Here is a 15,980-nt window from a genome sequence, read left to right on the forward strand (position 1 = left end):
AATAAATAAGGAGAGACTGAAAGCATCTGAACTGAGAAGGTAATTTCCAACAACACAAATCAACAACATTTGAAGGCCTTGAGTCAAAGTAAACCAATTCACCCTGCTGCTCTGATCAAACTTTGGTTCTGTCTTTTCTCAGTTTCTCCCCTCCAGGCTGCAGCTATGAGGCATTTCTGCACATCGTTCTGCTGAAGTCTGTGGCACAAAACCAGATCATAGATCTAAATCTCTTCAATAGCAGAGTCATTAGTGTCATTTGCTCTTAGAGCCTGGCGCTTCCTGTTTGCTTTCACTTCATGGTGGTGCTGAGCTGGAGCGGTGTAAACGTGTCACGCATGCATCCACCAGATGCTGTCTGAAAATAAATGCACAAGCATCGACACGTTTCGCAGGCTCTAGCGCTAAAAGCTGTTGTCTAATATGTCTTCCTGATGGCTCTCGTTGGACCCAAATCCTTTCAGATGAATAATTCATCGGGAGTTTGAATAATCCACTCTGCATCAAACACTTAGTCTGAGGCCCGGCTTCCTCTCTCTCCCCCCCCGCGCCCCTTTTTCACACTGGACCTTCATGTTTATTAATAGGCCGGAGAACAGTCCCATCAGACTTCTCGGGTTTCAGCGCAGGCTCATCTCTCATCCAGCCGCTCGTTTCTCACTGTGGCGAAGATGAGAGATTTATCTAGTCAATGTGCAAGAATGGCTTACAGCAGTGGCCATGTTTCACACCGTCTGACCATGTAATTCTCAGGTTTTATTACAGCACTCTTTCAGTCACAAGCTAACTAAAGGCGTTAAGAATAGCCGATCAAAGGAAAGTATGATTGATGTTAACACTCCAATAATACTCTGACAGAACAATAAATAATGGAGGGAATTATGAAAGAAACGAGACCTGGGTCATAGTGTTAATCCAGAAATTAAAGGGGCAAATTGTTATTTACTAAATAAAAATGGCCAAGCATGGGTCATGCCTGCAGAGAATTTAAACTTGGGAAAATGAGCTCTGTATAGAGCTCATTTATATGCTCTATATAGAGCCCAATAAAGCAATACCTGCTTTATTGGGAACTAATAAAGCAGGTAAATATTATGCTTACAAAAAGTCAAATATCCAGAAAGAATCGGGCCTCGTAGCTAGAAGAATGTGTGGCTGCAGAGTACTTGGTTGAAAAACCATTTATTTAAATATCAGTTGGACTTCATGTATGTATTTCAGCTTAAATCTGTAACTGACTCTACTGATTCGAGAAAATCCCAACAAGTTTCACTTGTGCACCCAATTCTTGCTTTTAGGGTTTGGTGACCTTTATTCTGTCAGTTGCCAGAGACGACAGGTTACAGAGAGAGAACAGGAAGACGCACAGCGGACAGCCTGAGATAATCATTACAACCTGGAAAAGTAAAATGAATCATTAAACCCAAAAGTTTAATTTGACATTCCTGCTGTTAGTGACTACACATTTCTGACTGGAGCTGCACATTTTGGCACAGGTGGGAGAAAAGAGTTGGCAGAGATGAACTGCAATTATTGGAAAAATGCAAAGTTTGTGGTGTGTTTGCGCAGAAAAATCAACACACTCCTCGAGTTCTTCTGTAAACCGTTTCACCTTTATTTTCTACATTTGGATCAGCTCAGTGTGGAAGCCTGGACATGTCAGTTCTTTTTAACCCCGCTCTCTCCGCCCGCCCCTCTGACATGGGAACAAATGATACACTCCCTCGGTCTCACTATCAAAAACATCGTCACAGTCACTCTGAGGCTCAGATATGAAAGTCCAGTCGATGGCCTCCTCTCTCTCTCTCTCTCTTTTGTGTAAACCCTTCCTCCACTGGAGGAAGCTGAAATGTTTCAAACTTTTACAAAACGACTCCAGCTCTGACGTACAGCAGCAGGAGTGACAACACAACAAAAACAACGACAACAAAAAAAAAAAACACAGTATGATGGTTGAAATGATAATGACATGGTTCAGTTGTCTGAGGCTGAAATATGAATGTAGAAATACTGCCGGTAGACTTGCAAAAGAAAAAAAAACAAAAAACGACATGATTATGAATTCAGATATAATGTCAGATATATTCTCGTCGCTCCACTGTTATTTTCTCACTGCTTAATTTTTCTAAAACACCAAATAAACGCTGTTTATGCATCCTAACAGCAGCTGGACCGCTGCAAAAGTGAATATGCAGACATGAGACGTGCTCAGCTGTATGGGTTCTTCCAAAAACAAAACAAAAATCAAGTTTGACCTAGTAAACATGGAGCTGACAAACTGGGAGAAGTACTGAAGAGAAGCACATTCATACCTACACAGATTCATCCAACACACTCCACAGCAGAATAAAAGCTCTTGGAGTGTATTTTCTGAAAAAGGTCAATGTGGGAAAAACGTTTGCATCTAGATCACCAATAAATAGTCGATTTATTTCAGTAACTCAATCTTGTTACACACAGTGATTCTTACTTTTTATTTGAATGATTACGGTGTTCAGCTAATGAACCCCCCCAAAAAATTCAGTTTCCCAAAAGATTATAATATTACGTCAAACCAACCACAACATAGGGAAGACGGCTGACTGGATTGTTGTGTAGCAGAGCGACGCTGACAGCCTCCATATGGATATGCCACAAAAGCTCATTACTAAAAACAAGCTGACTGTTCCAAGCATATTAATGGAAAGTTTAGTGGAAGGAAAAATGTGTCAGAAACATCTCAGGCTTGACAAGACTACGAAGTAAAACCTATAATTTTTTTGTGCGATTCATAAAGTGAGGAGTATCTACAGGACGTAAGCTGTTCAGAAACTCAGAGGAGTGGAAAAAAGCCCTCTTCTCAGATTAAATAAAAATTTGGATTTCATTTAGGAATCAGGTTCCCAGAGTGATGAGAATCCAAGTTGGGAAGTTTCCACAATCAGCAGTGATTTGGGACTCTACTGTCATCTGTTGGTCCATTGCTCCAAGTCTAAAGTCAGCACAGCTGTCTATTAGGAACTTTTAGAGCCTATCTATCATGCTTCCCATTGAAAAGATTTATTTCATTTACCAGCAGGACATGGTCATAAGCAATCTGTGGAGAGTTATTAAGAAGATGAGAAACACCAACGTAGGTGAGATGAGAGCTGCCAGTGTTCACAGGCTGGCTGCCTCCGTGCTACGCTGCGTTGATGCATGATTTTCAATAAGCAAACATTCTGCTGTAAAAATCTGCTTTTTTGGTTCAACATAATATTTTAATTTCCAGAGACTTTGGGGTTTTATTAGCTGTGAGCCCGAAGTATCAAAAGTAACATTTGATTTAGTCAACATGGTAAACGAATCTACGCTATCAGAGTTTCATTTTTGAAACTGAATTACTGAAATATGTTTTATGATATTCTTATTTACTGCGATGCACCTGTACGAACTGCCTTTTATAGAGAGTGTGTGGCTTTGTAGTGTTTCGCAGGAGAGTTTCTGATGGTTAAACACTACAGCAGGCAGAAGGTATCAGATAAATATAAAGTAGCTTGTTGATGTGTTTTTTGCGTGTGCGTTGGCTGTACGTTGAACATCCTTAAAGAAAAACTAAAAGTTACTGACATAAGTAGAAACAGAAAAGGCATGTAAAAACTGGACATAGAAATCTGAAGATATCACAAACATATTTCTATATCTCTACATTTCTGCTGTTGGCAGACATCGGGTTGAGTTTTCTCTCTTTTTTGTTTGTTTATATTACGCTCCCTCCCTTGGAAAATCCTCAGCTTGGATGCTTCAGTCTGTAAGATGAGATACCGAGATGTAACACCAGAGGGGGACATACACTGCTGCAAGACTGCAGGGAGGGGTTTTGACACGTCCACACGCACAAGACGTAATCTCTCTCTCTCTCACACACACACACACACACACACACACACCCCAACATGCATCCTTCTTCATAAGAGTTCACGTTCAATGTCCGTTATAAAATTAAATAAAAAAACAAACTGGAACTTAAGGAAAGCAAAAATCAAATGTTCAGGCTCCCCCTTCTAAAAGCATACATTCATCTCGGGTCAAACAGACAGATAAGTGCGCACACACACACACGCCCACCCATGCACACTGATCGCAGGCAGTCAGTAAACGTTAAGTGATGAGCTGAGGGGAAGCTGTGTGCAGAACCTCGACTCCACGGTTCTAGAGCCAGTCACTCTTAAAATCTCTTCATTAAAAAAAACAACAAAAGAAAAGTAAAACAACAGATATGGTCTCTTAGAGGGAGTCTCTACAGTCCTCTCTGTTCGCTCTGAGGAAGCTTGAAGACTCTCCGTCCTCTGATCTCTGGCAGAGGTAGTACCGTCCCATCCGTCCTCCTGAATCCCCTCCGGGGAAGTCTCTGTCCTCGTGCCAGAGTTGAATAAAACATTCCCGCTCGTCTGACCGCTCGCTCTGGGCTGCTGTGTGTGTGTGTGGGGGTGTACGTTTGGGAGTGTGCGGAGTGCGGTCAGAAGACCTCGGGTAGTGTGACGTTGCGCAGCAGCCACTGTTGGGAACGTGAGTGTGTGCAGTCTCTGACACTGGGCACCTGGCTGTCCTCCTCGCTGGCCTTGTCCAGGCACTGGTTGCTGTTGACGTGGACCAGAGTCAGCTTCTGCACAGACAGAGGGCGGTAAAGGAGCACATGTGATCCAGCTACAGAATACATTTTTAAAATTAGGGAGCAAACAATTAATTGACTTATGACTGATTGTCGATTAATGGTTTATTAGGTTAAAATCTGTGCCAATCGATTAACTAATAACATTCGCTTAGACCTTCTTTTAGTATTGTAGTTTGGCTGCCATCCAGAAGAGGCACTGCAGGTCATCCTCAACCAGAGAGATTGATATAGAAATAAAGATGGCGGAGCCATTACCAGAACGGGAAAGAGAAATGGTCTGACAATCAGCTGACAATATGTTAAAATTTCACTCTGTTTTTTTTTTCCTTCAATTCAGCTTATTAAGACAATCGACTCATTTGATACAATGAAACGCTCAGGTTTTTAAGAAAACTGACACGTATCATTTAATTGCTAGTCAATCAATAAGATCTACCAACTTTAGATTTATTGTTTTCATTAATCAAAAACTTGCATCCTGAGTTTGAATCCACACAATTAAGTGCATAAATCTGAATGTTGCACAGCATCTAGATTCCAGTCTCTCAGTCAAGTTGAGCAACGTGTCAGAAATCTCTCCCCACTCACCACAGGATCGTATTCCCACAGCTGGTTGCCTTTAAGGTGATGACACTTGAGCATCATGACGGGTCCGTTCAGCTTGGAGACGTCTAAACACAAGTCATCTGTGCGGATCTCCTTGTTGGCTGTGTAGGAGAAAACCTGCAGGTCACACAAACACACACCCACACACACCGGTGTTTTAAGGAGCTTATTTTAAGCTCATTTACAGGTTCAGAACCACAGTTTGAGCTCATAGGGTTAAATGTTAACAGGAAGCATCAGGTTTACTGTGACATCATGCTGGTATCTGCCTGACTTTAGCTTTAGTCTCATTGATGTTTCACTCCTAAAGGCTCTCGGTTCAGAAAGTCCTGAAGAAGCTCCAGGAAGATCCGACTCAGTCCTGGAGCTTACAGGAGTTATTTCAGGTGATGGAAGAACATTGAAATAACTCAAATCACTGCGCTATAAAACACGCTAGTGTGATACTTTTAGTCACGAATAAAGCCTAGCAGAAACCTTCGAACTTGTTGTTCACGTCAACAACCAGTAATAGCAGTCAGTCTGCCTTGAGTCATTGTCCATTTGAAAAGCCCCAAGCTTTAACGTCCTGCATTATGTTGCTTTAATATTTACAAATAATGTTCTTTCCTCATTATGCCATCTATTTTATAAAAGGCACCAGTTCGTCCTGTTGAAAAAACAGCCTCACAACATGATACTGTCACCACCGTACTTCACAGATGGGATGGCGTTTCCAAATATACTGCTCAAAAAAATAAAGGGAACACTTAAACAACACAATATAACTCCAAGTAAATCAAACTTCTGTGAAATCAAACTGTCCACTTAGGAAGCAACACTGATTGACAATCAATTTCACCTGCTGTTGTGCAAATGGAACTTTGTAAAGAACAAAGTATTCAATGAGAATATTTCTTTCATTCAGATCTAGGATGTGCTATTTGAGTGTTCCCTTTATTTTTTTGAGCAGTGTACGTTCTCCAAAGATGAAAGACTTTGTTTCTGTGTGCATTTGCAAACTGCAATCTATCTTTTTATGTTACTTTTGGAGTAATGGCTTCTACCTCGAATTCCCTTTCAGTCCCTGTCGGTACAGGACATGTTTCACTGAGGATAATGACACTGCCTCACCAATTCCAGCAGCGTCTTCACAACGTCTTTGGCTTTTCTTCTGGGATTGATTTGTACATTTTGGACCAAAACACGTTAATCTCTGGGACACAGAACCTGTCTCCTTCCTAAGTTGAATGATGGTTGGACATTCCCTATTATGTTTATATCTACGTACGTATGATATTTTGGAAAGGTTAATGCAGCTTCACTGGATTTGTGAAGCTCCACAATTCTCTTCCAGGTGTCTTGGCTGATTTTTCCAACTTTCCCATGATGTTACACAAGGAAGCAGTGTGTACAACATACGGCTGTTAAATACATAAACAGAGGTGCCTCCAATTAATTAAAATGTGTCAGTTAACCAATCAGAAGTTTCCAAAGACATGACATCATTATCGATGCGTTCCCTCATTGTGTAATGGGACAGTAATTACTCTGTGTGTAAACTTCTGATTTTTAAGACGTTAAAAGGTAGATCACGGACAAATTCTCCAATTATTGTGGCTTTTAGCAAAAAGAAATTATTTTAACGATTCTAACTAACCTAAAACAACAGAAGTTTGGTCTGATTTAACTTCAGACAATGAGAAAAAATGGTGTTTGTATCTTTCCTTTGGTGGCATGTAAACGTCTGGTTTCAACTGTATCCCACAGACAAACACAAAGTTCATTGTCATGAAGAGGAAGTGAAAGAACACGGAGTCAGTATTTAACAGAATCACCCTTTGCCACAGTTACATCTGCAAGATGCTGCAAGATCTTCAGTCTGGTAATTATGTTGTAAATAATTGCTAAAAAATGTTTCTGGTTTCCATAATAAACCTTGTGCACATTTATTTTCAGGACTTTTTTTTTTTTTTTGCTACAGCAGAAACTGCTTACTCACCTGGTTGCCTCCCATGCCGTGGCAGTTGAAAATGCCAACCTTCTCATTTTCCTTGCGGGCCATGTTGTCCAGGCACTGGTTGGTCTCCACGTTACGGATCTGAGGCAAACCCACACAGATCAAAGTGAGGATCACCTACTAACGCAGTGTGGACAGTGGCGCAGTCTGTGTGTGTGTGCATGTGGGCGTGTACGTCAGTGAGCGTACCTCTCCCAGCGAGTAATAGTGCCGGGGGATCTGGGAGTCAGGGTAGACGTTCTCCAAATACCAGCTGAAGGGTTTACACTGGAGCTTTTGTCTCAGAGCGGTGCGAGTTGAGATGTCACCGTAGTCCACCTTGGTCACACCTGGAGACGCAAACACAGACACTCATGCATTAATGTGGAAAACTGCCTGAAGGCGGTCATGACTGCTGAAAAGTTACTTTGCACGAAAAGTTTTGCTTGTAAACAAAACACATGACGTGTTCTTAATACATCTTGTCATCCAGGCACATTGGACTATTAAATACAGTCATGAGTTACGCTAACTAACATCACAGACTGAGCACACAATCCCCACAGTGAAACATGGTGGTGGCAGCATCATGTACCACGAAGCTGAAGATGGATGTGGCTAAACACAGAACTATCCTGGAGGAAAAGCTGCAAAACACTTAAGACTGGACAACGATCAAAAATATACACCTGAAGCTCCAATGAAATGGTTTATATCAAATCACATTCATGTGTTAATTAATGGTCAAGTCAAAGCCCAGACCTAAATCCAGTTGAGAATCTGAAGAAAAGCTTTTAATTAGTATTCAAAGATGCTCCCCGTTAAATCTGAGTTTGTGCTATTAAGCATAAAGAAATGACAAAAGCCTCTGATTCCAGATGTGCAAAGCTGGTAGAAACATCCTCCTGAACACTTGCAGAAAAAGCAGGGTTGAAAAGAACTGAATTAGTCAGCAGATTAAAAATGCATGATGCACTTTTTCGATTTCACCATCTTAATTTTTTTTTAACCCAGATATTTCTTTTCTTCCTTTCATGTCACATTTATGCACAATGTTGTGTTGCCATATAAAAACCCAATGAAACTCAAGTAGGTTTGTGGTTGTGACAAATGTGAATATGTTTATAAGTCGCAGTGTCTTAACCAGAAGCAGGCATTCTGAAAACGTCCTGTGCGTTTAAGCAAGAAAGTAAGTAATAAAAATAATGAGAAACCTTATTACCATACTTATTATGTTTAATGTCATGTTGAAAGCAACAACATTCAAACACCCGGGTTCCAGCATTTCTGTTTTTCATGACTTTATTTGGACAAGCGAGAGTGACAGGAGTCCTGGAGCCTCCGGCGAGGTGTAATCCATGAGGTCAGAGTTTTCTTTCTTTATTCTGTCATGTTTCCATGACAGCATGGATTAGTCTGACAGACCTGCCATGTTTGTGCAAGAAAACATAAGCAATAAAAAAAAGAAATACAGACGTGCGTTTGCAGAGAGTGCAAAAGCAGAGCTGTAATAAAAAGCAGTGTATCTAGAGCACGTCGCACTGCCTCAAAATTACAGAGGAAGGCGTTCTTTATTAAGTTTTCTGAGCACTAATCTTTAGGCAAATGTCTGCTTTCCAGTAAGGTGAGTGCAAGCAGTTCAGAAATCACGCCATGATAGAACTATACAAATATCAGAACGACCTGGTGATAATGCTATTCTCTTGAAGTGATTGGCTGCGTTCCTTTCTGCAGGTCTCTCTATCAGCCTGATGATGCAGACAGACGGCTGGAGGAGCCTAAGCTCCCGTCCATCCCTCGGGATATCAGGACTGTCTAAACTTCAGCTCCTCTCTTCCACACTTCCCTCCTGTCTCGCTTGTTAAAATACTGATACATTAATAATCAGTAATAAAATATTAACAGTCCAATGAGCCTTTTCACTGCCGACTGTATAACTGTCAGCTGACCGCAGGAACAGCTTCCTGTGGTTCCCGGCAGCATTCCATGCCAGCTGACGCTGGAAATTCAACCTCGTGTTTGTTTCCCAGTCACCGTGCCAATCAGGAAGAGGAAATGTTTTTGTTTCTGTTTGCATATGTGCCTGTGTGTGTGTGTAAGAGTGTGCGTGTTTGGTAAGTTTTTAACTAAGTGCATTTAACAAACATGTCAAACACACACGTGTGTCACTAGTTCTTACTTTAATGAGGAGGCTGGCTTTCCACAGATGGCATCATGCAGTTCAGAGCTAAAACCTGGAGAGTTACCACGGTGCTGGGCCGGTTCAAAGGTTTGAGCCAACGGCGGTGATGTAATGTTCTGGCTTTACATTAACTTGGATATTTTAGACATAAAACACTGAAAACATCTTAAAACACAAACTGAAATAAATCTAATAGCCTCTTAAGCAGAGGTGGGGAAGCAGTACAATATTGCCAACAATACTGTATTAATATCATTCTCTGATAATAAAATCAACTATGATAAACCGACTATATCGTTGGGGGGGTTCAAATAAGTCTTGCACTGTTGGTTGCACCGTCAACGTAGCATCACAAATACTGTGTTTATGTTTTAAAATAATTATTGTGCTCGTTTCAGGTAGCACTACTTTAAGCAATCGGTGGAGAGATGTAACCTATTTGACCTTTCATCAGGTCACCCAGTCCATTTTCTTTATCAACTTTGAGTAAAAGAGTTAAAAAGATGAGCACCTTTTAGTGCTTTGGTCAGAATGCAGTAAATTTATAGAGTAAAAAACTACTGGAGACTGTAAAACCCCATTTTATTCTAATGAGCCTTAAATATTGCGATACAATACTGTTCTATATGTATGTAATGGAGCCTTGGCGAAAATTCAAACTGGGAGACTCGACCAGCTTCACCACATCATCTAATCACTACGCCCGACAGCAGCCAATCCGGACCGGAGCTTCACGCCGCTCCAGCCAATCGTCGTCCAAAGACACCTTCAAAAGTCCAAGCTACCCTGGGGTCTTCCTGCTCGTCAGCCGTGCTTCGACCCACCTCCTCCCCTTCTCCACCTTCACCATGAGGGTCGTCCTCCAGGATCCCTTGTGCTCTTCCTCTCCAAGCTCCGCTCCACCACCAGTTTCGGTCCCGGGGGGGGAAGACTATCCCGAGCTCGCCGAGCAGACCGCCTGCTCACGGCGATCCTCGGCTCACGGTCTTCTGCCGGGTCCGAGCGCCAAAGAAATTGTACCATTAAATCTTTTTAACTGCTATTTTCTTCTCCGTGCGAGTCTCTCCAGATTGAATTTGTTTTATTCCAATGATTTCATTTTTGTCTTTGACAACTTATTGAGTCTAGTGAGAAATACCACTGACTGTGTCGTGAGAAGAGCTCAAACGGTAATAATTAGAGAAGCAAATATCATGCTGTTATTGGTTTGCTTCTAAAAAATATAATTTTCCATAAGAACAAGTTATAAAATAAAAAGAATTTGTAAGTCATATGGAAACATTAAATGTCTTCATTAAATAAATGGCTTATCTGTCGCTAAGGAACTGACTACATAATCTCTTGGTTGAATATTTTGAATTTATTATCTGGGTAGTATTAGAGACTGCGTCTGATCAGAAGGATCAGCTTAAGGTCCTAATCACGCATTTCTGACCACATTTAGCTCCCAGTATCTGTGCTGATCCTCCTGCTTTTGGATCTGTGTCATGTCCACCCAGCACTGCTGTTGGAACTGGTTGTTCCAACAGAGAACAACAACTTTTTTTGGAAAAACCTCAATGTGGATTGAAACCATTTTAAAACAGAAATTGAAAGCATTAACAAACCTAACAGTTCCTCTATTTCTCAACGTCAGAGTTCGCATTTTTCATATCAAAATTTCACACTTGCAGTCATTTTTTTACACTCGTACTATTTCAGGTCTCAATGCACTTTTAACAACATTTGTAAAGTATGTGAAGGACTTCTGGTAGATATTACATAAATATGTAATAAGAACCACGGACAGGAAGGAAGACTGGAAGAAAAAACAGGATGGATGGAAAAACAGATTCATGAACGGCTCGATAAAGCTGTTAGCTGGTAGGATTGGGAATTAAATGCAAAAATATACATTTTTTCAAACGTTTTCTTTGCCCAAACATATCCCAAGCTGTAAAATCAAAGATCATAAAAACCCAGCAAGGACTACAGAAGCATGGCAGCAAGTTTACTCAGCTAACGTTTCTGGTGTTGGAGCCACAGAGAAGACGACAGATGTTAAAGGATTTCAAGGTTGTATGGATTTTAATAACTTCTGTACAAGTTTCTGACTGACACTAATGAGGTAAATATTTAATTTTAAACAACTCGAATCAGAATCAGAGAGAAAAATCTTTGATCAGGTCATATTGGCCACAACATATTGTACCATTACAGGACCAGTAGTATAGTAGAACGATTTATTTTGTCATAAAAAAAATAACAAAAGTGACAAAACATAGTTTTCTGTCATTTTACTTTTGGGCTGCCTCCCCGTTTTCTGTGTGTGTTTGTGTGTTCAGGTAAATAGATCCTCTGTAGCATGAAATTACTTGTGGCCACACATCTTGCGCCGCTCGCCCCCCACCACCGCAGTATCACACCGTCACCAGGTTAATGGATTGATCACACCTGCCACAGAGATTAACCTCCACACACGAGTTCCTGCGTGCATATCTTAATGAACACAGAGACGCACGCATCGCATGACTCACCAGGAGAGATGATGTAGAAGAAGTTCTTGAACTCATCCATCCAGACCTCTGCCAGGCGGCGGTTGTTCTTGTTGATGATCTGCCCCGTTCCTCCGGGGAACGTGTAGGGCGTTGCCTTTCTGAACACGTGGCCCACGTGAGAGCATGTGACGATCTCCAGAGTCCCTCCACACTGCCAGATCTGTGAGGGAAAGGTTTGCAAAATGCTGTAAACCATGTTAAGGCTTCACGTTATGGTTATTTTAGGAATCAACTAATTTGTTGATTGTTCTGATGATTCACTGAATAAAAAAAAGAAGAAAAAAAAGACATGGCACATTCTACAGGTTTTAACCATTTAAAATCCACAAGCCCTTTTTATACAATATTATGAATACATTAAAAGATGTAATTAAATTCATTTTCTACATACAAAAAGTAATTTTTTTGTGCCTAAAATTAATGCAATGTCATCATTCCTTTAATAAATTTGAAACACGTGTAGATAAAACATATTTACATAAAAATATGTTTTTATCTTAAGTGTAAAATATATACACATCTTTGTACAGTTTAGGCTTAATTACTGCTCAGAATATGTTTCTTTTTTCACTAAATGGCATTTTTTTAGTCTGACACTCCAGTTAGCGATTAATCGATTACCAAATTAGTTGACGATTGTGTCAATAATCTGATGAATCGCTTCAGCCCTAAGCTACATGTACTGACTGTTGAAACGCTGGAGTCTGTGCTCTAACTGAGTCTGAGATCCAGTCAGGATGACACCGTGAACCGTCCAGAAGTTGTGCCAGACCAGTGAAAAACGGAGTCATGCTATTTGGCTGCGTTCACTCACTCTGAAAGAGATTTCCAGGTTTTCTCCGCCCCAGATGTCCATGCCTGCGTCATACGTGCCGATCTCCTGAAAATAATCCCTGTCTATGGAGAACAAGCCGCCTGCCATGGTGGGAGTCCTGGAGAGAGGAATAAATTAAAGAGTGAGGCTGGTTCGTGTCACTTCATTCCCCAGCAGCCTGTTTTCTAAAGGTCACTCAGTATCTACAGATCCCATCAGAGCTTTATATTTCAGCCCCTGTTCTTTACTGTCTTCCTGTTATTTTCCATTTGTCTTCTTTCTTCTGCTGCGGCCTCTGGTGTTGTGATGGTTGTGTCAATGTTTAATGGCCTCAGTTCTCTTCCCCTTCACAACCCCGTAACACAATAGCTTCACTTTTTTTTCATAGAAGAGGCCTGTTTTCTTCTTTCAGTTAACATCCTAATATCAGTTGGGGAAAAAAAACTAAACAAAAAAAACAATACATCCCACAGAAATAAACCCAAACGAAATGGCTGGAGAATAAAAAGCTGGTAAAGAAAAAGATTAAAGAAGATTTTAATGTTAAAAAAGCAACTGTGGGAGTGTAAAGAGGTGAAGACAGTATATTGAACGGCTTCGTTTCACCAAATAACACAAAGTTCTGCAAACTCTTCAGTGCAAAATTAAATCAGTTTATTTTTTTAATGAGATTCAAACACACAACAGTAAAACAAACAACAGGCACTAAATTAAAGGGGAGCTCTGATCCTGAATAAAGCCGTTTATCCAAACAGAGTCTGTCACGTTCATAAAAGCGGCTTTTACAGCCCTCCGCTTATCAAAACACTGATGTCCACAAATGCTGGCAGCATAAAACAACCACAAAAACTCCAGACAGAGACAGGCTTTGCAGTGTGAACTGAAATAGATTATTATTCTTGTCTGGAGGAGTCACAGTAGCATGATACTAATATTTCTTGTATTAGAAAACCTCAAAGTCATTTTTCTTTTTCATGCTGCTGTAAACAATTGCGACTTTAGTTGCTGAGATTTAGACTTTGATGATGCTCGTCACACTGCAACAGCAAAAACAAACGCTACAATTTTCTGTGGATTAGCTACTGGAAAGAAGATCTTTTCAGCTTTTAAGTAACACGTTCTGCATTATTATTGGTTTATAAATCCTCCCCTTCTTCTTGCAGAACCGATTTACTTCTGATTTATGACAAGGCTTTAACTAGGCCACAGAAACAAACATATTTTTACTTTTGCGGTGGAAAGGTGGCGGTAACAGCATCCATTAGTGATCAGGTTTACAGAAATTACTTAACAGTAAAAGGTCAATATTCTAAAGCCACTGGTCAACAACTGGCTAGTTTTTCAATAAGAAAGTCTCCCACTGATGCCATTTTCTCCGTCTTCCAGCTGCATCATGAAAGCTGAGCTTATCTGAGCAGATGCAAACTACGGTACTTTAGAAGTTCTGGGCCTTTTTGTGATCTTCTGGATGAGTCGGAGTCTCCTGGGAAGGTTCACTTGATCCATGGTTTTTCTATTTGTGGATAATCGTTCCTTTAGTGGTTTGGAAGTCTGTGACAATTTTACATTTTAAGGATTTTTTGGAAGTTGAACAAATTACAGACAAGAATGTGATGCTTATAAATAGTCACCAAACCTCAGAAATACATAGTTTAACTGTTTGTTTAGTGACTGTTCAATTTTATGGGATTATATGTAAGTTATAAACCTTTTTTATAATCAAAGTGAGACATTTCACAGTTTCATCAGCGATATTTCTTTGGTTAGTGTCGCCTCACTTCAATAAAAAAAACAAACAGTTTTAAGTAACAAAGCCTCACTGCTGTGTGACAGAATGGGGTTCGTCTCCTAATGTGAAATAATCTTCTCTGCCCTGACACCGCGACCCATTTTTCTACATTTTAGACCACTTACGATACACCCTTAGGAAAATTCTGCTAAGCAGAACGGTGGAAAACAAGCAAAAACAAGGGCGCTGCAAGTTACATAAGATATATTATCTGAGTGACCTTGAAAAGTGGCGTCAAGCAAGCTTAGAAACAAGAGCAGGAAGCGCAGATGACAGACAGCAAGAAATAAACTCTTGATTTCTGCTTCAAGGTCTAAAGTGAGAGGCAAAGCAACAGGAATAATAAAGCGACAAAGAGTTCAGCTGCAAAACAAAGTTCAGCACGTTCATTCTGTGCTGCTGCCCTGAAAGCATCTCATGATTAAGCATGTCCAATTGATTTGCTACATACAACTGCTTCACACAACTGTGAATGCCTATCAGCAACATTAAAGCTTATGGGGTGTGTTACTCCAAATAGCTGATGAATGGAAAGCAAGAAGGATTTGAAGTGTCTGGCTATTTTATTTGGTCTCTTAGGGAAAATCTTTTCACACATGATTCAGCAGAGAGGTCAGACTCAGCTGCACAGAAACAGAACAAAAAGCCTGATTTCCAGTAGTGAAAATCTACTAGAGGAGCTGTGGCGTGTACGGCTCCCACACCTGACGGGTAGCGTGCGGTCTCCTTTGCGGCGGTCCATCTCCCTCTGGGGTACGGGGTACCAGCGGAAGTTGAGCTTCCAGTTGAAGCCTCCGTATGTCATGTCGGACCCCGCCATGTACTCGAACGTATCGTCGCTGATGACGTCGATGATGGGGCACACAACTGTTTTCCTGGAGGAGCAATCAGACAAACAAAACAGGTCGCACAGAGAGAATGAAGCACAGTTGGCAAATAGATGCAAGATGCTACTATTTGCTTTTCAACTACTGAACCAAATACAAGCAAAACAAAAATCGGATAATGGGATTTCTAAATGCTAAGTAAGCCTTAGATGTCTGTAGATGTTTGTGAGTTCATGGCAAGCAGTAAACAAGGGTTTAAAACTGCAGACAACGATGAACTAAACACAAGGACAAGCCCCCTGCAGGCTCAGCAGCAGCAGCTTACAGATTCTTTATAACACTTGGTGCTAGTGTCCATGCGTCTGTTGTAATTTGGCCTTACTTGTCCTGTTTGATGCGGGCCAGCAGAGGCTCTAGCCACCCTGTGGTGCATTCACAATGAGCATCCAGGAAGGTGATGACCTGGAAACCCAGCAGAAAAACAGACAGTCATCAGATGCAGGTCACGGGATAATTAAAATCACATACACTATCTTGGAAAAACAGCCATTGGTCTTAAACTTCGCCATGTTATGTCACGCTAAAGCCACAAATGATTCATTTTAACTGCATGT

At 40.8% G+C, this 15,980-nt stretch overlaps 1 protein-coding gene across 1 annotated transcript in view; it reads right to left on the bottom strand.

The window, feature by feature from the left end:
- Window positions 1-1,591: 1,591 nt before the first annotated feature.
- galnt1 (UDP-N-acetyl-alpha-D-galactosamine:polypeptide N-acetylgalactosaminyltransferase 1) overlaps window positions 1,592-15,980 on the bottom strand; it is a 61,724-nt gene continuing 47,335 nt past the window's right edge. Inside the window, exons 7-14 of the mRNA XM_028013231.1 lie at window positions 15,749-15,828; window positions 15,244-15,414; window positions 12,751-12,868; window positions 11,916-12,096; window positions 7,428-7,567; window positions 7,221-7,319; window positions 5,222-5,356; window positions 1,592-4,624 (exon numbers count right to left, since the gene is read on the bottom strand). Coding sequence (XP_027869032.1) covers window positions 4,478-4,624; window positions 5,222-5,356; window positions 7,221-7,319; window positions 7,428-7,567; window positions 11,916-12,096; window positions 12,751-12,868; window positions 15,244-15,414; window positions 15,749-15,828 — 1,071 coding nt within the window. The 3' untranslated portion in view covers window positions 1,592-4,477. The remainder of the gene's footprint in view (window positions 4,625-5,221; window positions 5,357-7,220; window positions 7,320-7,427; window positions 7,568-11,915; window positions 12,097-12,750; window positions 12,869-15,243; window positions 15,415-15,748; window positions 15,829-15,980) is intronic.

The sequence above is a fragment of the Xiphophorus couchianus genome, chromosome 3, assembly GCF_001444195.1.
Source record: "Xiphophorus couchianus chromosome 3, X_couchianus-1.0, whole genome shotgun sequence".
NCBI lineage: Eukaryota > Metazoa > Chordata > Actinopteri > Cyprinodontiformes > Poeciliidae > Xiphophorus > Xiphophorus couchianus.